The sequence below is a fragment of the Petaurus breviceps genome, unplaced genomic scaffold, assembly GCF_028583685.1.
Source record: "Petaurus breviceps papuanus isolate PSGF00001 unplaced genomic scaffold, PetGlider_PUasm1.0 187, whole genome shotgun sequence".
NCBI lineage: Eukaryota > Metazoa > Chordata > Mammalia > Diprotodontia > Petauridae > Petaurus > Petaurus breviceps.
The window spans coordinates 660,936-683,034 of record NW_027185799.1 but is presented as its reverse complement, the minus strand read 5'-3'; the positions used below and the strand labels follow the sequence as shown (position 1 = coordinate 683,034).

The 22,099-nt window shown below is 44.5% G+C and overlaps 1 protein-coding gene across 7 annotated transcripts in view; it reads right to left on the bottom strand.

Moving 5' to 3' along the window:
• Positions 1-7,320: 7,320 nt before the first annotated feature.
• PFKFB4 (6-phosphofructo-2-kinase/fructose-2,6-biphosphatase 4) overlaps positions 7,321-22,099 on the bottom strand; it is a 76,569-nt gene continuing 61,790 nt past the window's right edge. For 4 of the 7 annotated variants that reach the window (XM_069090600.1, XM_069090601.1, XM_069090597.1 and 1 more), the window contains 2 exons: positions 21,354-21,418; positions 12,620-15,406 (listed from right to left, as the gene is read on the bottom strand). In XM_069090600.1, coding sequence (XP_068946701.1) covers positions 15,347-15,406; positions 21,354-21,418 — 125 coding nt within the window. In that variant the 3' untranslated portion in view covers positions 12,620-15,346. Of the gene's footprint in view, positions 10,228-12,619; positions 15,407-15,968; positions 17,147-21,353; positions 21,419-22,099 lie in introns of those variants that run through there. The other 3 variants (XM_069090598.1, XM_069090599.1, XM_069090603.1) reach the window with 3 other exon arrangements.

The window sequence follows — 22,099 nt, the reverse complement described above, 5'->3', positions numbered from 1 at the left end:
CAGTATGACTTGTAACAGCAAAAAATTGGAAACAAATAAACTGTCCATTTCTTAGGGATCTGATGAACATATTATGGAAGAGAGACAGAAGCAAGAATTCTGGACTCAGAATCAAGAGAGACCTGGTTTTGAATCCTCTCCCCAGCACTTAATACCTGTGTAACTGTAAGGAATACAGTGTGACAGTTTCTGTGCCTAAAAATGGGGACAGTATTTGTGCTAATTACTTTATAGGATTTTTGTCACTAGGATCAAATTACTAGAATCAAATACTTGTTGTTTTAGTCATGTATGACCCTTTGTGACCCCATTTGGGGTTTTTCCTTCTCCAGGTGATGAAACTGAGGCAAACAGGGCCAAGTGACTTGCCCAGGGTCACCTAGCTAGTAAGTATCTGAGGTCAGATTTGAACTTCTGGATAGGAGTCTTCCTGATTCCACACCCAATGCTCTATCCACTGTACCACCTGGCTTCCCTATTAAACATACAGCCCTTTGCAAACCATAAAACATTATCTAAATTTCAGTTATTATTACAATATAGGAACTAAGTGGAATATTGCTGTACCATAAGAAAAGATGACTATGAAAGAATCAAAGAGTTATGGGAGGATTTCAATGGAGTGACACTATTGAAGTCTTAAAAGAGGCATTGGTTTAGGAATCAGCAGTTAGGGTTCTAATCCTGACTCTGTACTCACTAATTAGCTTTCTCTTTTTAGTCTTCCATTTCCTCATTTGTCAAATGAAGGGGTAAGACTAGATGAGCTCTCAAATCCCTTCCTGCTCAGAATCCTCTGATCCTATCTAGGTTGCTAGGTAAGGAAAGTTGAACCAAAACAATAGGAAATTCATTGACCAAAAGAATGTAATTTAAAGGCACTAATAATAGGAACAATGAAACCTAGTAAAAAAAAAAGCAGGAAGTTTAAAAGGGGCCACAGAGGGAAAAAGAAATTTGTTAAACACATCTCCTGTTTGTCATAATTAATGATCTACAAGTAACAGAAGTTTAAGGTTAGCTTTACAATGACTTTTTTAGTTTAGTTTTTGTTTTTCGTCTTTGACTTTGGAAATACCTTTTCATATTTGTACCCATTGCTGGAAATTAAAATGATATTATTTTTTGCAAGCCATCTGCACTCATTTCATTCACTTCTCTTCTCTCACCCATTTTTCAGCTCTTTGGCACTGGCTACCAGCCTCATCACTCAGATAAAACCACTCCAGTTACCTGTGAATTACCTCTACTTCCTTACCTCTTTGTAGCATCTAAGGCTGTTGAATGTTCTCCCTTTCTGGACACTCTTCTCTGGGCTTTCTTGCCCCTTCTCTTTCTTGGTTCTCCTCCCACCCATCTGACTGGTCTTTCTCAGCCTGCTTTGCTGGGTGCACTCACTATGGATGTAATTCAAGGTTACTGTCCTAAGTTTTATTCTCTTCTCTCTCTACCATCTCTCCTTTGGTGATCTCATCAGCTTTTGTGGGTTCACTTATCATATCAGTGAAAAGGTTTGGGGGTGCTGGGACCTCGAGAATGACAAGGCAGAGTCGCCTGGAACGAATTCACACACTCAAGCCATCTTTCAGTAAAGAGGCAGTTTATTGTAATGCCAATAGGAGTAGGTAAAGTTCCTTTTGAGAACTTGGAACCTATTAATGGGGGTGAATATAGAGCTTATATACAAAAGGGGCATGGGGAAGGAATGCCAGGGGTGCTAATTAGGTAATCTAAGGGTCCAGGTGTCTTTGGGAGCTCAGATGGGAAAGTGCAGGGAGTCTGTGGAGATAACTTTGTTGATACCAGACATTGAGGGAGTTGTCGGAGGCACAGACGTTGGGGATCTGACCGTAAGGAGAGCTCTTAGGGGGGCGGCTAGGTGGCGCCTAGGTGAATAGAGCACTGGCCCTGGAGTCGGGAGGACCTAAGTTCAAATCCAGACTCAGACACTTAACACAAAAACTAGCTGTGTGATCTTGGGCAAGTCACTTAACCCCAATTTCCCTCAAAAAAAAAAAAAAGGAGAGCTCTTAGGTCCCTTGGGCCAGACAGGGACAAAAATCCTTGGACCAGGCACCCCTCTGTCTGTTCATATAAGAGAATGTGTTCTGCAACAGGAGAAAATTGTCTCACAGGACAAGGGCCTACTGAGAAATTGAGAGGCTTGCAGAGACACAGTCTTAGGGCTGGGGCTTGGAGCACCCCATCATCTATGCCAGTGATTCTGGGATCTGTATATCCTGGCCTACTTTCTCTCCTGAGCTCCAAGCCTACATCACTAACTCCTTACTGGACATTTTAGACTACATGTCCTCCAGATTTCTTAAACTCAACATATCTAAAACAGCGTTCAGTCTTTTCAGCAAACTTCCCTATTTCTGGCAAGGGGATGACAATTGTTCTAGTCACCAGGGTTCACAACTTCAGTCATGCTCCTCTTCTCACTTTTACCTTTTGTATCAACACTTATCGGTTCCACCTCCCTGGCATCTCTTGCCTCTGTTCCCTTCTCCTCACTTACCACATTCACCCTAGTTCGGCCCCTCACAATTCTTCTTGACTGGACTATGGCAAGAAGCTCCTAACTGGTTTCTGTGACCTGCCCCTGCCTCTATTCATCTGTCACCCATTCTCTACACAGCTTCCTGAAGCACAAATCTGACCATGCTGCCTCCCTCGGAGGGGCTCTAGCCCTGTTACTTAGAAAATAAAATACAGGGGGGAGCTATGTGGCGAAGTGAATAGAGCACAGGCCCTGGAGTCAGGAGGACCTGAATTCAAATCCAGCCTCAGACACTTGACACACTTACTAGCCGTGTGACTTTGGGCAAGTCACTTAACCCCAATTGCCCTCCAAAAAGCAAAATAAATAAATAAACAAAATACAAACTCCTCTGACATTTCAAGCCATTTGCAATATGCCTCCAGCCTCCCTTTCCAGACTTATTACATCCTCTTAACAAACTCTTTGGTTCAGCCCAACTTTTGCTTTTTGTTCTTCTTACACAGCATTCATCTTGTCTGTCTTTCCACAGAGTGCCTGAAATGCATCTTCCTCCTTGCCTTTACCTCTTAGAAACACTAGATTCCTCCAAAGCTCAGCTCCAAACAAGGTGGTACAGCGGGCAGAGCAGTGGACCTGGAGTTAGAAGATGAGTGTTCAAATCCAACCTCAGGTACTTAGTAGCTCTGTGACTTTGGGCACGTTATTTTACCTGTCTCAGCTTCCTTAACTGTAAAACAGGGATAATAACGGCACCTACCCCCCAGGGTTGTTCTGAAGATAAAATGAAATAATAATTGCAAAATGCTGAGCCCAGTGGCTGGCACATAATAAACACTATTTAGATGGATGTTGGCTTCTATTATTATTACCTACTATAGGAAGCCTTTCTTGCTCAAATCCTAGCCCCCACCCCAATTGCTAGTTTCCTCCTAGGCTCTTAACAAATTGCTTTATTTGTATGTCTGTATGTTGTCTCCTCTGATAGAATTTAAGCTCCTTGAAGGGACTGATTCATTTTTGTCTTTATATCCTTAGATCAGAGCCTGGGACACAGTAGACACTAAATAAAATAAAATAAAAGTTTGTAGCTTGACCAACATTAAAAAAAAAAACCCTCACTCATTCCACCAGCTGCTTAAGAGGAAAGAAATAGGTTATAACACAAGCTTATAACCAGATACTGTGGATTCATTCAACATGGAGGAGGCCCTAACATGGGGTAGAGAAAATATAGCAGATTAAAAGTCACACTGGCATGAGAGACAAGAACAAACGTATGGTCTCTAGACAATGGTAAAACTCAGAAATATAAGGAGATGGGGATGAGTGAAGAGGAGGTGGTGCGGATTATATCAGATCCATTCCCCTAATGCTCTCAATGGTTTTCCACATCATCAGCATTTTTTTTAGTGTCCAAAGTCCCAAGACTTCACATGATAGTGACACATGACTGAACCTGGGGAAAAGTGAGCTTCTTTGGGCCAGTCACATGTGGCTTGAGCCAGAGGCAGGCCATTTCCATACACACCCATATCACTAACACTGGCCATAAAAACAGGCTCAATCACCAACCAGATTTAAGCACAGAGTGACAGGGCTGGGATGGGGACAGGAACTATTCACGTTGGTGACTAGAAGGTGATTAATAGTTAAGACAAAATGAACAAAACTAAGCCAGAAGAATTCACACCCCACCCCCAAAACCCATACCTTTGAAGATCCAAGCACAGTCTCAAACCAGAGAGAGAGAAAAAAAGGACAATTTCTCCACTGCCTTTGTTGACTCTCCAATCAGGCTACACCCACTAACTGTGGATGTCCCTCAAACTCTGTCCTAGCTGTCTTCTCTTTTCCCTCAGTGTTTCACTTGGTTGATCTCATCAGCTCCCACAAATTCGACTACCATCTCAATTGAGAGATTGATATAGGTCCATATAACCAGGATTTCCAGGCTTGCATTAATAAGTGGGTATCTCAAACTATATCCCATAAACATCTCAAACTCAACACATCCGAGATAGCTCTCATTATCTTGTCCCCTAAATCCTCCCCTCTTCCCAACTTCCCTGTTCCTGTAGAGGGAACCACCACCCTCCCAATTACTCAAACTTGCAAACTCGGTGCCATCCTGAATTTCTCACTCTTACTACTCTATCCATAGGCTTGGCTTGTCATTTAGACTTCACAACATCTCTTGTATACATCCCCTTCTCCCCACTCAGACAGCCACTATGCAATTTCAGACCCTCCTTGCTTCATACCAGAACTGTAATAATAGGCTTCTGGTTGATCTCCCTGCCAGTCTCCACTCACTTCAATCTTGCATGCAGTTGCTGAAGTAATTTTCCTAAAGTTGAGGTCTGACAATGTCACTGCCCTACTCCATAAACTCCAGTGGCTCCCCATTATCTTCAGGATCAAACCTAAAATTCTGTTTGGTCTTTAAAGGCCTTCACAAATCGGCTCCTTTCCTTTCCTGTTTTGTACTGTACTCCCCTCCATGTATTCTCCCACTGACACTGGTCTTCTTCCTCTGCCCTACACGTAATAGTCCATTCTCTGTGTTAATGACTTTTCGTGGTCTATTCCAGACATTCCACATCTCTCCTTCCTCACCTCCATGTCCTAGCTTCCCTGGCTTCCTTCAGGACAACTCAAATCCTCCACAGGCCTTGCCCAGTCCCCCATCTTGACCCACCTCGACCCACCTCCCATGCTAGTGTCTTCCCTCTGTACCTTCATTACCACTATATATATGATTTGTATGTCAGTGTTTTGCATGTCGCTTACTCTATTAGACTGTGAGCTCCTTGAGGGCAGGTGCTATGTTTTTGCTTTTGTTTTCCTAGTACTTAGCACAGTGCCTAGCTCTTAGAAACCACTTAATAAATGCTTGTTACCTGAAGACCAACCTACAAGTTCATCTATACAGCAGGCTAGACCATATCATATCATTTAGAATTAAGGAGAAAAGGTCTGAAGTTGGGCACAGAACCAAATTATGGAGGTAAGAGCTAAGAACATCCTGCATGCTAAGAATCAGTCCACGGCAGCTTCACTTTATGACTTCCTAGCCATTGCCTATGCATTTAGCTGAAGACAACATAGCTGAGTCTGGACTCCATCCCTGTTCCTCAAATGCCTAACCAGAGCTCTAGGTTGTGGTGTAGGGGGATACTGGTAGGAGGTTTCCATCAGCTCCATGAAGCTTGTGAGAGTACATCCATGTTCCTTTCTTAGGCCCATAACCTAATCTCTGAGGCACCCCTTAATCTTCTAAAATGCAGTGCCCAGGGGCCTGGATTTCAGAGTCAGGAGGAACTGGATTTGAATCCTGCTTCTGATGCTTATAGCTGTGTGACTTCCTAAGTCACTTGGCATTCTGTAAAATGGGGAGGAGAGCACCTAAGCCAAGTTGTTGTGAGGCTCAAGGGAAAACATAAAAAGGACTCTGCAATTTTGCCTATTATTTCTGCAAGTTCTCCTCTTTGCCCCGTGTGGGTCACAGATCTCTCAGACATGAGCCGCAACACTCCCAAGTGTGGCCCACACCAGATTAAAATGTAATTAGGAAATACAGAACAAAACAAAGCACAAAGACTACAGGTGTTAATATGTTGTTTTCTAGTCAATAGCCTTAGGAATTCATATATAGGGCTGAATGGACATGTCCATGTGTGAATTTGATAATCCTGTTTTAAACTACAAAAATCTTTTTTTATTCCATGATTTTTGTTGTTGTTCAGTATACTCAACTCTCTGTGATCCTATTTTGGGGTTTTCTTGGCAAAGATACTGGAATGGTTTGCCATTTCCTTCTCTAGCTCATTTTCCAGATTAGGAAATTGAGGCAAACAGGTTAAGCGACTTGTCTAGGGTTACACAGCTAGTAAGTGTCTGGAGCCATATTTGAACTCAGAAGAGGAGTCTTCCAGACTCTAGGCCCAGCACTCTACCTACCACACCACCTACGTGTCCCATTTATTCTATGATTACTAAGGGGTGATTCATTTTAGGAAAGTGTGTCAATCACAGCAAGGACCAATTGAAAATGAGAGATATGTATATTGATGAGTCTAATGCCAGTCAAATACCTTAATGATCTGGGGTGGGGCAAGGACTGACAGCCCAGGCTTCTGGTTACCTACAGAGTAATGCCCATTCACAAGTCTGGACAGCAAACTAGACTGGATCTGGAATACATGGATGCTGCTAGGGATGTACTTCTCCTCCCAATTATGGGCAGCTTATGTCTATAGAGGGTGTCACTAATTAGCCTACATTGTCTCCAATTCCCCCAAGGCAAGGAGTTCTTAACCTGAGACCTATTTTAAAATGTGTGTGTGTTTGTTTGTATAAATATATATATATATATGTGTGTGTGTGTGTGTGTGTGTGTCTGTTATATACATATATCCTTTTCAATAGTATTGGTTTCATTTGTAAATAATATGTATTTTATGCATTTCAAAAAATTAGTCTGAGAAGGTTTCAGTAGACTGCCAAAAGTTCCAAAGAGTAAGACAAACAGGGGTCCTGGACAGAGATGAGGTGGGAAGGGAAAATGTGAAGCTGGAAACATTTCTGAGCAACAAGTAAGCAACTTCAGCAGTGGTGAAAGGTCCTGCATAATGGAAGGAACCTTTCTGGTGAGTGTTCATGACCCCTGGGGATGGCATCATATGCCTGAGAAACAGACTATTCTCTGACAAAATCCAGCTTCATCAACACTCAGAGGGTGGTGGGGACTTAGCATGGGCTGCAGCAGTCCCTATTCACTGATTCCCCATGAAATCCTTGACTCTGCACACACATTGATTTAATACACATTTATTAAGTTCCTGCTATGTTCCAGGCACTGTGCTAGGTGCTGGAGATATAGACAAAAGTGAAACAGCCTCTGCCCTCAAGGAGCTTACATTCTTCCTTTAACACAAGTGTGGCTGCTGATACTCCCAGGCATGTTAAAGTCAAACTGGCCCACTTGGACAGCGGCCACGCTGTCATGTTAGAGGCAGGGCAGAGCCAACCTTTGAGTATAGAGGTTCAAGTTGTTGTGAGGCCGTCAAGGATTGACTCGATTTTGAGAGGCAGTACAGTATAATAGGAAAAGCCTTGGACTTAGAAAAAAAAACTTTGGACCTGGGTTCAAATCCCAACTCTGCCAATTACTATCTGTCTGAATTTGGGCAAGCCATTTCTGATCGTCATTTCCCATCTCTTGGTCTCAGTTTACTCGTCTGTAAAATGAGACTAAACTAGTTCTGACATTCTGTGTTCAGGGGCCAAATTGGCTTTGAATGCAAACACCTGGATCTGAGTCTAGGGATACTTCACCCAGGGCCAACTGCTAGCATATCAGTTCTAGTAGTTCTAATCAAGGACAAGTGGTTAGAAAGTTGATGATCCACCTATGGTGGCTGATCCACCAAATTTATGAATTCTGATTTCTGCAATAGCTATTCTGCTATTATCTTTTACAGTAATCCAGAGTATAGGAAGTGGTACACTTAAATCTGTTTAAAAAAATATCAAGAGTGGATCTGATGCTGGTTAAGCTGATGGATAACCTGAAGCTTTTACTTGAAGATAGTGATAGGAAGAACTCAACATCTCCCAAGGCAGCTCTATTTAGGGATCATTCTACTTGTTAGGAAGGTTTTCCTTTCCTCAAACGTCTTAATTTGGCTCTGTGCAACTCTGGCCCATCACTCCCCTGCTCTTCCCTCTGGGGTCAAACAGTCATACCTCTTCCACTCAACAGACAACTCTGAATATCTGAAGGGCTCTTATGTGTCCCCTCTGACTCCCAAGGCTTCTCTTGCCCAGTTCTTTCAACTGCTCCTCCAGGCCACACACCATTCTGCTCAATCTACTGTGAACATGGTCCAGATTAATGGCTTCCACTCAGGGCAAGGTTCAAGATGGGTTCTAGACCAATCCTTTCATTTCACAGAGGAAGAGACCAAGACTCATACAAAGAATATGACTTCCCCAAGGTCTTCAGACCCTACCTAAAATCAGATGGGACCAACCCCCATCTGGACCCTATTTTCATGATGCCCCACCCCCAACAGCCTCATGCTCTCCAGAGCTCCTCATAATCCTGATTCAGTTCTTCCGTTCCTCTAGCTATGGCTATTTTGTGTATCTGCCTGAAGGATGGGGAAGGAACCATATATACCTGATTCTTCTTTACCCAGGTATGGGTATGCTGGAGGGGACAGAAATGGGCATCAGTGAATCCCTGTGGGCTGAGTGACTGTAGTGAAGCGTTCTGTGTAATTTCCCCTTTTACTATTCCTGCTGCCCCCACCCCTCTTTCTTGTCTGTTCACAGTCCTGTGGACTGGTTGGCAGGCTCTGCTCTGGCCCAGTTCTACTTTGATGGTCTAACTCTGCCAAGAAAACCTGACTCTCCTGACACCCTTGTTTTGCTCTGAAGTCCTGGATCTTCCCCAGAGGAACAACTTTGCTCTAAGAGTCCATCTTTTCTCCAAGAGCCTGACTTTGTCTCATTTGTTGGAAAAGTCAGGGGTCCAGAATCCAGATGATTCAGTAACCAGGAGGAAAAACAGAAATTTCAGGAACGCCCAACCTGGTCCTTGGCAGGTCCAATAAGAACTCTCTTCACTTCAGACTCTAGAGCTGCTTGGCTCGTGGGTCTTATCTTTCATGACATGGCTGGGCAGATTCAGAAAGCAGAGAAGCTGAAGGAACTTAAGGGACCTGTTTTTTTTTTTCTCTTGGTGACTCTGGAGCATCTTCTTGACTCCGGTTATGGATATTTTCTCCTAACAAATGGTCCAGAATTGGGCTGTTGAAAGGAGCCTTAAATGGCCAAGATGACTGGGGGGGAAAACTGACATTCTGTGAATGGGATTCAATTCCATTCAACCAACAATCATCATGCTATGACTCAGATTTACAAATCTTCTGCCTTGATCCAATCACCCCAAAAGTTGAGAACCTAGACTCACTGATAACCCAAGCTCAGTTTCTAGTCTCTTTTCTCCCTCTTCCACCCTTATCACCACCAGTTCTTGCCTCCCATCTCCACTTTTAGATTCACCAACTTCAACCAAAAGCCAGTGGCATTGCCCCTGTGACGTTGGAACACTTGAATCACAGACCCATCCCAAGACGCATCCCTATCCTCATAGACCACAGGGCCTGTGACAAGAATCCCTGGGGAAGTTATGCCCTCTGGGTACTGAAGATACATCTGCTCTCCAGTCTTGGGCTCCTGTGGGCAGGGAGGTACTTCACAGGGACACAAGTAAGAAATGAATTTGCTGAACCTACCTCAAAACATCCATTTCTGCCCCATCAAGTTGGGAAACATTAGACATACAACTGCCCATAAAGACTAGGGCAGAGGCCAATAGAAACATCTATTTTCAAGCAGCATTTTAAAGTAAAAGATGTGTTGAAAATATCACAGAAAGAGGAGGGGTCAGTTTATATAGTCACAAGCTGTCCTCTCAGCATCCTTCCACAGGGGGTACTTGAAACACGCTTGCAGCTAGGCCCTTGAACACACCATCTGGTTTGAGGGTAGAGACAGTCCTACCCAAGGGCTGGCTGGGGAGCAGAAGGCAAGGTGTGTGGTGGGTTAGGGCTAGGTAGGCCTCTTCTGGGCCCAAGCCTCCCTAACCCAGGCTACAGGTGTTTTGGAACGGTCCTCAAGGCCTCCTCCCGGGAGCGGTGAATGTCCACATTCTGCAAACACAGAGAAAGGACCATTAGGGCCCCATTGGCCTCTTCCTTTGCTCCCCCCTACCCACCCAGTCACTTCCATTGTCTATGGCTCCAAGAGACTGTCAATGACTCAGCTGAGAGGCACTGCCCACTCTTCAGTGGCCTATGGCCAGCTGTCCTTTGGGGATGTCTGTTGTGTTCCAGAGGACCCTTAACCTAAGGAATGGGGGGAGGAAAATTTCAACATGGGCTACCCTAAACCCTGGGAAATCTTGGCTATGGAGGAAGTGGTTCAGAGGTAGGAAGCTGGGGGAAAGGCAAAGGGGGAGGAGAGAGGTTCAGGAGCGAGAACTTTCCTGGAGTCTTTTTTTGATGTAGGGGAATGAGGCAATTAGGGTTGTGACTTGCCCAGGGACACACAGCTAATGTCAAGTGTCTGAGATTTGAACTCAGGTCCTCCTGACTCCAGAGTCAGTCCTCTATCAACTTTGCCACCTTGCTCCCCGACCCTCCTGGAGTCATGACAGGATTAATGCCACCCACTCACTCCCCCTTCCTCTTAGTTCAGCCTCATCTAAAACAGGAATCACTTGGAATTGGGAATGAGTTTTAGGCAGTTTGATGAGGTGAGGTTCAAATGAACTGTCAGAAGGTGGCCTCTCTCTGTCAAGTCCTATCTCATCTGCCAAAGCCTCCTAGTTTGATGTTCAATCCCACCATAGGAAGCCCCTACATTTCACAGGAGAAAAAAGGAGTCATAGTCATCTCAGCACTTAGCACAGTATCTGGCAGACAGTAAAGGCTAAATAAATGCTTGCTGACTGATCCTTTCTGAAGGCAAAGGAAAAAGGATAGGGCCTCTGAGAGTCCATGACCTTCTTGGGACATAGGGGACGAGGATTCAACCTTGCCAGTCGTGCTTTCTCTGAATGCCCTGGGATCACCTTGAGGAGCTAGGTTCAGGGACAGGGCTTTCTGCTGTTGCTGACGAGCCCCTCTCTGGAAGATAAAGGCCTGATTCAGGAGCAGAGCGCCACCAATTCTTGATTTGTTCATTGGTTTATTGGAGAAAACCTAGGACAGGCAGAGACAAGCCAAGAACCCCTTCTTTATACATCCGTTTTCAGCAGAAGCTGTTTGTCTTTACCATACCTGCCATAACCCATTTCCTCTGTTCTCACAAGGAACGTTCCTCAAACTTGGGATGGTTTGCTTTGGTGAGCCTGTCAGGTGACAGTGTATATTCTGGGAGAAAGGTTGAGCCAGGAGAAGTTGGGTCATATGGTAGAGCTGGGAAGGGAACTGGAACTCTTCAGACTCAAGAGAGGAGTGGGTGACCTATAGTCCTCAATTGAGATTCCCCGCTCCACTCCCTCCTGAACCAGCTATACTTTGGTCCAGCCCCATGTGCTAGAAAGGAGGTATAGGAGAAGAGTACATTGAAGCTGATGATACTGAGTCTTCCAACCCAGGAATGTTGAGGCCCGGTGACTATCATCAACCCATGTAGCATGCACCTCCTGCTTCTTGGTGGACCGGAATTAACATGACAACCTCAAAATGAGTGATAGGGAGATTGAGACCTCTACCTTCAAACCTTGGTTTCTCATTTATTGACAGGGAAGTTGGTCTGGGTGATTCCCAAGGTCTTCCAGTTCCATGATCCATGTTTTCAATCAGTTCACCAGGAAGAGAACAGACAATGTATGACTAAAGGCAAGGGTCTGGATCTGATGGCTTGTTTGGGTTCCTCCTATTCCATGATTCTGAGGACCAGGCATATAACAGATTTCAAACAGGTCTTCCCCCACCCTTTAATGTTGCAGTTACTCTTCCAGGCAGCCACCCCATCCCACATTCAGTAAGAAGGACCTGAGAGTTACATATCATAGGAATCCTGTCCACCCCATGCCCACCCTACCTGACCCTCTGGGCCTGTTTCCACTCCACTTGGGTTCCTCATTTCAATCAAAATAGCAAGACTCTTCCCACTTTATCCAGCAAGCATTATAGGGTCATCTCTTCTCAGGGGGCTGAGACACCCCAATTTAGTCCAATCAGGTCCATACTACTGTCCCTGTCACATCTCAGTGAGGCACAAGTCACTGGCTACTCCTCACCTTGTCACACCTAGATGAAGTAGTTGTCAGAATCATGACCACACAAGCAAGTCTCCTTCCCTGGGATAGCCACAGGATATACTGCAGGCACCTGCCACATTTACACCAGCAATTCATTTTTCCAGCCAGAGATGGAGAAAAAATGAAATCAAGGCTCTCCCAGACTTGAGTCAGAACACTGGGCAGGAACTGCTCAGATGACCTCAACTCAGGCAGTATGGGAAATGGGGGAGTGCCCCCTCCTCCCCATCCTGAGGCTGAGCCTAGTAAATCAGCACAAATAAAGCGAGAAGTTTCCCAGGACACACTGGATTCCAAAGAGCATTTATTGCAATTAAAATCTGATACAGTGCATGCACCATGTGGTCAAGAAACAATACAATTAGGTTTGAAAAAACAAAACAGGAAACGTGTCCTGTGAAGATGTGTTGTTCAGGTATTACAGGCTAAACAGAGTGAACAGAAAGTGGGGATTTTTTTTCTCAGTGGTTTTCAGTTGAAACATGGCCTTGTGAGACAGTTGGCTGTCTTGGAAGGGGTTCTTGTTCATGAAGAAAAGCACTTTCCCCCTCCTGGCAGGTGCGAACTCAAGCCAGGTTCCCTAGAGTTCCCTCCTGACCTCTCTCCGGCCTCAGACTCCAGCTCTTTCCAGTCTAAAACCAAGGCCAATTGCATGCTAATGCCCCTGAGAACAGGCACATATGGCTACAGGAAAACAAGGAAGGTATGCATGGACCACAGCCATGGTGGCCAATAGGGCCTGACAAAGATGCAGCAATTTGGTCCTGCTGCAGGGAACTCATACCTGTTCAGGACAGCCCTATGACCCAGGACAGTGATCACTGACAGGTCTGTGTGTAACTCATAGCAGTGGCCAATGATGGAGCCATGTACCACACACTGCTGGGGATAGTAGTCACTGATGAGTCTATAGGGTCCAGGATACCAGGAAGGTGGTTTTCTAAGGAAAAAGGTTCTGGTCCAGGGCAGAGGCACTGGCTGGTTCCTAAGAATGCCAAATGTCACAGGTCACCTGATCTTGAGAGTCAGCAGAAGGTATCTGGAAGGATAGTGATTTCTGGAAGACACTCTCCTCTGGGTCATCCTGCAGGTCCTACATGGGACTAAACCTCAGGGGAGTCAGAGGATCAACTATCAAAGGCCATTCAAGCCCTGTAATACAGGTGTAGGACTACCATTGTCTCTCCTTTGACAACCACTTCGAGTTTCCTTTCCTAGTAAAAACCTGCATGTGCAATTTCTCAAGATAGCTGAAGAGCCAAAAAGCAAGCCTCAAAAACCTTAGCCATGGAAACATCAATGCTCAGCAGGAGGCAATGAACTTGGCTTTATTTGGCTAATTTACTCCCAATGCCAAGGGCATGTCTGGGTTCATTTCTCTATGAAGCTTCAGTAAATCAGAAATATTCATAGAAAGGAGATTTTCAAGTATTTTGTGCTAGGAGTCAAGAGACCTGGGTTCAAGTTCAGAGTTCCCCACAAACTCTTGGTGTGGCCTTAAGTCATTTTCATCTTCCAAGGCATTTTCCTCAGGAATGCCTTCCCTGCTAACCTCACAGGGTACTGTGATGCCCCAAGAGGAGAATGTATGGGAAAGCACTGGACAATGGTGAGAGGATTATTATTTTTATCAAGCTTCCACAGACACATAAAACACAGCCATGACCCTTCCATAAAGTGCGTGGGACCTTCTGGTCCCAGCCCTGGTCTCTACATCTCTGAGGGAGGACTCAAGCCAGAAACCTGATCAACAGGGAGGATGTCAACACATTTCACCCCTTAAATGGGGCAGGAGAAATTTTTCTGATGCTAGTCACATTCACATCTCTTTTTCCTCCAAAGCATTTTAGTTTGAGTACAGTTAGCAAGATACTGCAGCCACCATCCACCTTTCTGTGTGAATTAGTTTGTAATTACACTCAGGAGGTGGGGACTCTGGCTGTCACCCTTCCATGTGAATCTTGGTACTGTATATAAAATCACGAGAATTCCTGTGTGCACAACTGACTCAGGGTGACTATAGCTGCTGCCTCCCCATAAGAACTCCAGTGTGTGTATAATCAATGGGGGCCGTCACCCCTTTAGAAATTTCAGAGGGTACAAAATTAGCAAGAGGGGACTAGAACCACATAGCCCTTGGTGAATTTCTGTGTGTGTACACCTGGTAAAGGCTCATTACAGCTGATGCTTTGCTGTATGAAATTTGGTATGCTACAGTTGAAGAGGGAGTGAGGACAGCTGTCACAGTGTGTATACAAATCAGCATTGGGTGAAGCTGGTCACAGAATGGAATCCAGTGCTTAGCAAGGCAACTGGAGGGGGAAGGTGAGTCTAGCTACTGACAGCTCCTGCCTCAGAAGCAGATGGTAATTTCTAGTGTTTAAAAAGGAAAGGAGATCAGGATCCCTCCAAAGTGAGGGTGCTCAGTGGAAAGACGCTGCTTAAGGCAAACACCACCAGGGGAAGGCTCTTTGTTGGCAACAAGTTAGGGTGGACATGTCCACTGGGCCCAGCCCCTCCCCAGGAGATATTAGGGGGATGTACTTGGAAATTTTGCCAATCAGCAAACTGTACCAGTTCAACAGCTCAGCAGACAAGGCAGTCTAAGGAAATGGTACTGGCTTTCCCCTAGGGCAGTCTACCCAGGGAATTTGCTAACATTCAAGTCTGTCCTACACAGGACATGAGGTTTCACAGTGGCAGAGTTTAATACTTCGGACAGGTCTCCCTGCTGCTGCACATTAGAGTCCAAACACGGGAGTGGAAAGATCAGATGATTAGAAAACTCTGGAGAAGATGAGTCAGTAGATTAACTCTGATGATTAACACAGAACAGGGGCCTGCCTAACTCTGAGGCAGCTCCTTTGGAGCCGAGCCCCTTGGGGAGAAGTCTCTCGAAGACAACTGATTGAGTTGATTTAAAAGTGACTAGAATGATTGAGTTTATGAAAAATAATGAAAACTGCACCACAAGTTTGATGACTGATGAGGACACAGGTTCACTGGTGAGCAGGGACGGTGACAAGGGCTTCCTCTGGAGGTCTTGAAATGTCTACATTCTGCATAACAAAATACAGGAGAACACTTATCATGCAACAGGAACAGTTACTCTGACACCAAAAAGTTACTTTCTCAAATAGAGCCCTGTCTACACAACTGGAACCCAGAATTTACAACAGGCAGTTTTTCCAGAAGAGTCAGTTCCAGTATTAATTTTAAGTATCTGTGATATTTAGAGATGGTCATCTTTATGATGGTCTGTTGTAGGAAGGGAAACCTGGAACATTTTAGGGGGAAAAAAACACTTTTCCCACAGAGTTTCTGCTTCCTGCTCCCCCCCCCCCCCAAATAAGCTGGGGGTGGGGTCAAGAGACTTTTCTTTAATTTTCCAGGCATTCACACCTCTAGTAATTTTCATTCAGATACTTCAAATCTCTGAAAATGAAGACAATAGCCCTGGCGTACTGCCTGCGCATCCTCTCTGGAGCCAACACACCATTGAGGATTTTTCCCCCTAGCACTGGTTTTCTCTAGCCAAGGATGAAAGGACTCACCAGCTCCCCAAACCTCAAAATGAGACTACTGTGTGCTGAGTTTCAGTGTCCTGGGTCTCTAGGGGCTAGTCATCCCTCCCACAGGTTGACTTCCTCTCCAAGGGAGAGGTCTGAAAAGACCCTACACTTCTGGAGTCCCCAAAAGAGGGGACAGTGACTTACTCAGTAATTGCTGAATCTGAAGAGCAATGCAAATGGGACAGACAGACAAAAAGTTCCATTTTTTCTCCAATTCTACCTATAAGCCACCAGACCTGCTCTTATTTGGAAAAGCTGTGTTTATGTTCTTGAGACAGTTGACTTCCAAGATCCCCAAATTTCTGTTCTAAGTTTGACTTCTGACCTAGAGTTTCTCCCCCCAATTTGGAGACTGATCCCAATTTCGGAGCTGGTTTCTTCTCTCCAATTGCCCTTAGCATAGTCAAATACACAAATGGCCATGCAGCAGCTGCTCAGCGAATGGATGTGAACAAACTGGTCGTCTCAGGAACAAGATATATATTCGACTTGGGAGGCACTAGGGACCAAAAGGAACCAGAAGCACTCTTCCCCATGCAAAGGCTTGTGTCACAGCAGTCTTGTACATCCTGACTAGTGAAGATGGGTGGGGGGGACAGAGGCAGAGACAGTCAGTCAGCAAGCACTTCTATTAAGCACATCCTATGGATCAGGCACTGTCCTAAGTGCTTGTGATAGAGAGTTGTTACCCACACCCAGTCCTACACAGTTCTGCCCTGACAAGAGTCTCATGCTTGGGCTCCAGCTGTACCTGTAGCTAGAAAGAGAAACTTGGGAGTGAGTTGTCTCAGTTATTATATTAGGGTAAAGACATAAACAGTCCTTGTCCAAATAGAAGTAGGACACAGCCCCTTCTTACCAAACTAATTTAGATTATTTGAGAGAAAATAGAGAATCCTGTACTACTGCCTTCACCCATCTTCCAAGAAAGCCATTCTCCAGCTTCAAAAATCAACTTCATAAGTTCAAGATGGGGAGGCCCACCTGGGCAACAAATTGTGTGAAAAAGATCTGGAATTCTTAGTGGACTGCAAGCTGAATTAGTTTGACATGAAGTCAAAAAAGCTAATGTGATCTTAGGTTATGGGAAAAGAAGCATGGTGTCCAGAATACGAGAAGTACTGGTTTTGTTGTACTCCGACATAGCCAGCCAGTATCTGGAGTGTTGTGTCCTTTTTCAAGCACCATATTGGCAAGTAGGATTGAAGAGAGGCCTGGAGACCATTGCTATACAAGGATAAGTTGAAGGAAAGGGATTTTTAATCTGGAGAAGGGACTTCTCAGGGGACAGCAAGGGAAAAGAAACATGATGGCTGTTTTCAAATATCTGAAGGATTGTCCAATGGGAGTGGAATTCAAATTATTGTGTTCTGCCTCAGAGAGCAGCAGAAGGAGAAAGGGGAGAAGTTGGAGAGGAAGAGACAATTTCAGTGTTTTCATCAACCTAATGGCTTGCCATGATTCCAAAAGACTGATGAGGAAGCGTGTCTGAAATATACACTTTTTGGACATGGCCAATGTGACAATTGATCTTGCTTGCTTATGCATATTTGTTACCAAGGTTTTGTTTCTCTCTCTCTCTTTCTTTCTTCCAATGGTGGCTAGTGGCTAGAGAAATTCAATTTGTGTACATTGACAAAATTAAATTTAAAAAGAACCTAAAAACACAGTGGGCTTCTCCTTACTGATGGTCTTCAAGCAAAGGATGAACAACTACCTACTTGGGATGCTGTGATAGGATTTCTGCTCAAGTATGGATTGGTTTAGAGCAGGGGTCCTTAAACTTTTTTGTGTCATGTGCCCCTTTGGCTGCATCTGCTGAAACCTATGAACTCTTAATGAGAATAATGTTTTTAAATACAGAAAATAAAGCATACAAGTTTACAAAGAAAACAGATTCTACCGAAATAGTTATAAAAATATTTTTTAAACAAATGCACAGGCTTTTGGTCTAGATGCTTTCTGAAGGATTTGGTCTGGGATCCCATTGGACCAATTCCTAACTTGTGGAAGGCCCTCAGTAGACCACTGCAATGGAAAAAGCTGAAGCCTTCAGGGCCCCAGTGAAAAGAGCTGATCTCCTCAACCTGCTATGGGGTTGTTCACAGTTCTGGCCTGAACTTCCTCAGGGAGGGTTTTGTTCTCCATTGCAATGACCCTGCTGATGCTACATAAAAATCTACTTCCATTAAAAAGCAAAATTCAGATTCTATCTCCCCATGAGGGCTTAGAGAGCTTCAGGATATAATGAATTTCTTCCTCTGGCCACACCCACATAAGCATGCATTTTTCTTTAACCCTTGCTTTTAAGGGGTAATGCCAGTTATGATCCCCAATGCCAGTCCACAGTCCAGAGGAAGACACACCATTCACAGCTATTTCAGGGCAATAGGTAAGACTGCACAGAGAACTGAGTTGAGTGTGTCCTATCACAGATGCAGGGGCTTAGGAAAAGCCTCAAACTGAAAGTGAGTGGATATGTAAGGTGTTTTGTTTTTTTTATACAATTTTCAGAAAATTGTTTCCTTTCTTTCCTGCTATCATTCCAGGATAATTTTGGCATCAAAAAAACTATTCAGCTCCAGCATGTCCCCTGGGTGAAGTCTGATCCCAGCATCAAAAAGACTTCTCAGAGAGTGGGATGTAGTGGTTAGAATGTTGGACTTGGAGTCAGGCAAGGTTCCAATTCCAACTCAGAAACCTATGAGTCGTGTGAGCATGGGAAAATCTCTGGGTCTCTCTGATGTGGCATGTTTTTGTCACTGGAAAGTAGTATCTACCTCTCGGGCCTGTTGGGAAGCTCAAATAAGATACCGTGATAAGGATGAAACCCTTTGCAAAGCATAAATCACTTCACAAATACTAATGATTATTTATCACTATGAGGTTACAGGATCCAAGCATGGGAAGGATTGCGTAGCCCCAAACTGTCCCGAGTTGACAGTGACACCAGCCTGATGCTCATCCATAGCTTGTCCCCAAGACATAGGGCAATCCTAGCATCTGGAACAATTAATGCCATCCAGTCTTCTGGGCTGAGGTGGTTAATTGAGCAAAATAAGCACAACTATAAAACAACTGAAAGAAAATGTTGCAGAATGAAAAAGAATAAGCATGGCCCAAAGTTGATATGAGAAGATACCTCCTCCCACTCCTTTGCAGAGACAGAAGATCCTTGGGTGTGGAACAAAGCTTATATTTTCTGACTTTTTTGATGTATTGCTTGGTTTTGCAGATTTTTTCTTCATCTTTTTCTTTAAAAATATTCTTTGTTATATGGGATAGCTCTCTGGGAGGTGAGGAGGGATGAGAAACTGGGAGACATGTAGGCAATGTTGAAGCAAAATATACCACTAAAGTTGTATTTTTTAAAAAAATTAGCCTTGTCTAGATAGTGTTTCTGGGTCTGGTATCACCCAACAGCATCCTTGTAACTACTGGTACCCAGCTCTGCCTTCAGAGAGGAGTAAACAGGATGAACATTTCTTGGCTTTTAGCAGACCAGATACCCCATGGAGCCACTTAATTCAGGATGGAGGGTTCTTCTATGCAGTCCATGCCGTTTCTCTCCATATATCTGTTCAGGTATGGAGAATTATCTGGAAGATACTCTGTGCCTTTGCCAAGAAGTCCTAAGAGCCTTCCCAAGCAGTCCATAAGGGAAGCTTCCCAAGCAAGCCCAAGCACTTGAGCAGGACCGCCTCCTCAGAGATTCGAGGGCCCCTGGATCCATCCTCTTGTGCAGCCATGGTTCTTCCCCTGACGCTGTCCCTGGGGCAGGTGGTGCTGGACCTATGTTCCTGGGCTCCAGGGTTATCTGGGCAGCCAGCATTATTCCAATGACACTAGCATTCAATACTTCCAGCCTGGCACTATCCTCCCCTGCCCAGCTATGGGTCTAGAAGGCAGAGTCCCTGGAATGCACACCAAACATGTTGTGATTTTCAAGGAATTTGCATTATGCATAACTGGAGAAACCAAGAAGGGCTGTCCAAGTGGGAGAGTTCAGAGCTACAAATTAAAGTTCAAAGGCTCATACAGTAAATAGTTGGATTCTTTGTGGATTTCACCTCCTCTCATTCCACTTGACCCTCACCTTGGTCCTGCTCTCTTCCTACACAGTCCCTTAGTCTGTGACTCCTTCACCCTCACATTCTAAGGGACCATTTAGGAGATGCATAGGAGAAAATAAGCATGACCGATCATTATGTAAATAGGAGATGAGGCCAGTGTCCACCAGTGAACACCTGGCTTTCCCTTCTCCACTGTACTCCAAATGAAAATCCTGGACAGTAGATCTTATGAAGTGACCTCTTCAGGAAACAGCGCTCCTTTTTCATTCCCAGCATGAGTAGCACCATGTTTCTCTGCAGCACCTGAAGCACCTGACCAGTCTCTTCAGTACCTGGTACACTCTCTAATTACCAAGGGCTTCAGGAACACCAAACCAATGGGTATGACTATAGGGACAGCAGCAGGACAGATCAGAGGAAAGGTAAGTGGGAGAAGGGGCAGGGGTCAAAGGTGATGGACAATTTGGCCTGCTTCTGAGTTTCAAGACAATTGAATCTGTGCATGCCACCTATCACAGATGCCACTGGTGAACTATTACTCCCAACTGTTACCTCAATGAGTGGCCTCATGGGGTTACTTTGAAAACAAAGCACATTTGGACTACTTTTCTGCATAAGTCATCTTTTCACTTGTGTCTCATGGCTACTCTCTGCCCCCATCCAGGTTAGGGTTAATGTGCCTGAACAATCCTCTTTAAGAAATTAGAATGGACTCCTATAACTCCCAGGAACCTGGGAGCAATTCCCTGATGCCAAGTAGATATATGCTGAAAATTAGCTCTAAGAGCTGAGTGTCCCATCTGATCTCATTTAACCCTTTCCACCAACCAAAACATGACATCCTTTGCTCTGGCTGTGGCCAGAACTCAGGAAGACCTATGCTCAAATCCCACCTCAGACACTTTCTAGCTATGTGACCCTGGGCAAGTCACTTAATTGCTTTTTGCCTCAGTTTCCTCATCTGTAAAACAGGGATGATAGTAACAGCGCCTTCTCCCAGAGTTGTTGTGAGGATCAAATGTGATTGCACATAGTAGGCGCTACATAAACATTAGTCATCATCAGCTATTATCATCCTGGCTCCAGCTGCACACTGGTGTGTCAGGGGGTCCTGACACTGACTGGAAATTGTCCTTTTATGTTCTTGAGACTGCTTCATGCCAGTCCTGACTAAAGGATCAACATATGGGTCAGAAACTGGCAGAGACACTGAGGAAAACCAAGGGTCTACAGAATATAAGCTCCTAGAGGGTAGGGACTGTCTTGATTTTTGAATCTGTAACTTCTTTAGTTTCTAATAGTCTCTGGCACTCAAGTCGACAAACTGATAATTACTGATTGATAGTGGGGCCCACTCCTACCTCAGGTCTGTCTCGGTGTGTGTTCACAGCTTCAACATTCAGGAATATGGATTCCAATTTACAACCTATGGATACAAGATAAAGCAAATTAATTGGATGGAAACCACAATGATCGTTGTTTGTGAGTGCCTCCATGCCAGGGTCCCCCAAAGCTCTGTCTTTGGTCCTTATTTCTCTTCTCCTTTATAGCCTCTCCACTAGTGAACTATCACTCCCAATTGTTACTTGAATGTAGATGAGCCAGCATGAGTAGCACCATGTTTCTCTGTACCACCTGAAGCACCTGACCAGTCTCTTCAGTACCTGGTACACTCTCTAATTACCAAGGGCTTCAGGAACACCAAACCAATGGGTATGACTATAGGGACAGCAGCAGGACAGATCAGAGGAAAGGTAAGTGGGAGAAGGGGCAGGGGTCAAAGGTGATGGACAATTTGGCCTGCTTCTGAGTTTCAAGACAATTGAATCTGTGTATGCCACCTATCACAGATGCCACTGGTGAACTATTTATCACTCCCAATTGTTACCTGAATGTAGATGACCCTCAGATTTATATCTGACCTCTTCCTGAGCTCTAATCCTGTATTTCCAAATGCTTGTATCAACACAGATTTCCTGCCTGTTTCATATTCAATATGTCCAAAATTTAACTTGTCATCTTTTCCTTAACCTGATCCTCTTGTTAAAGTCTCCATTTCTTTTGAAAAATAACTTCTTATTGACATATTTTTTTGCTTCAACTATAT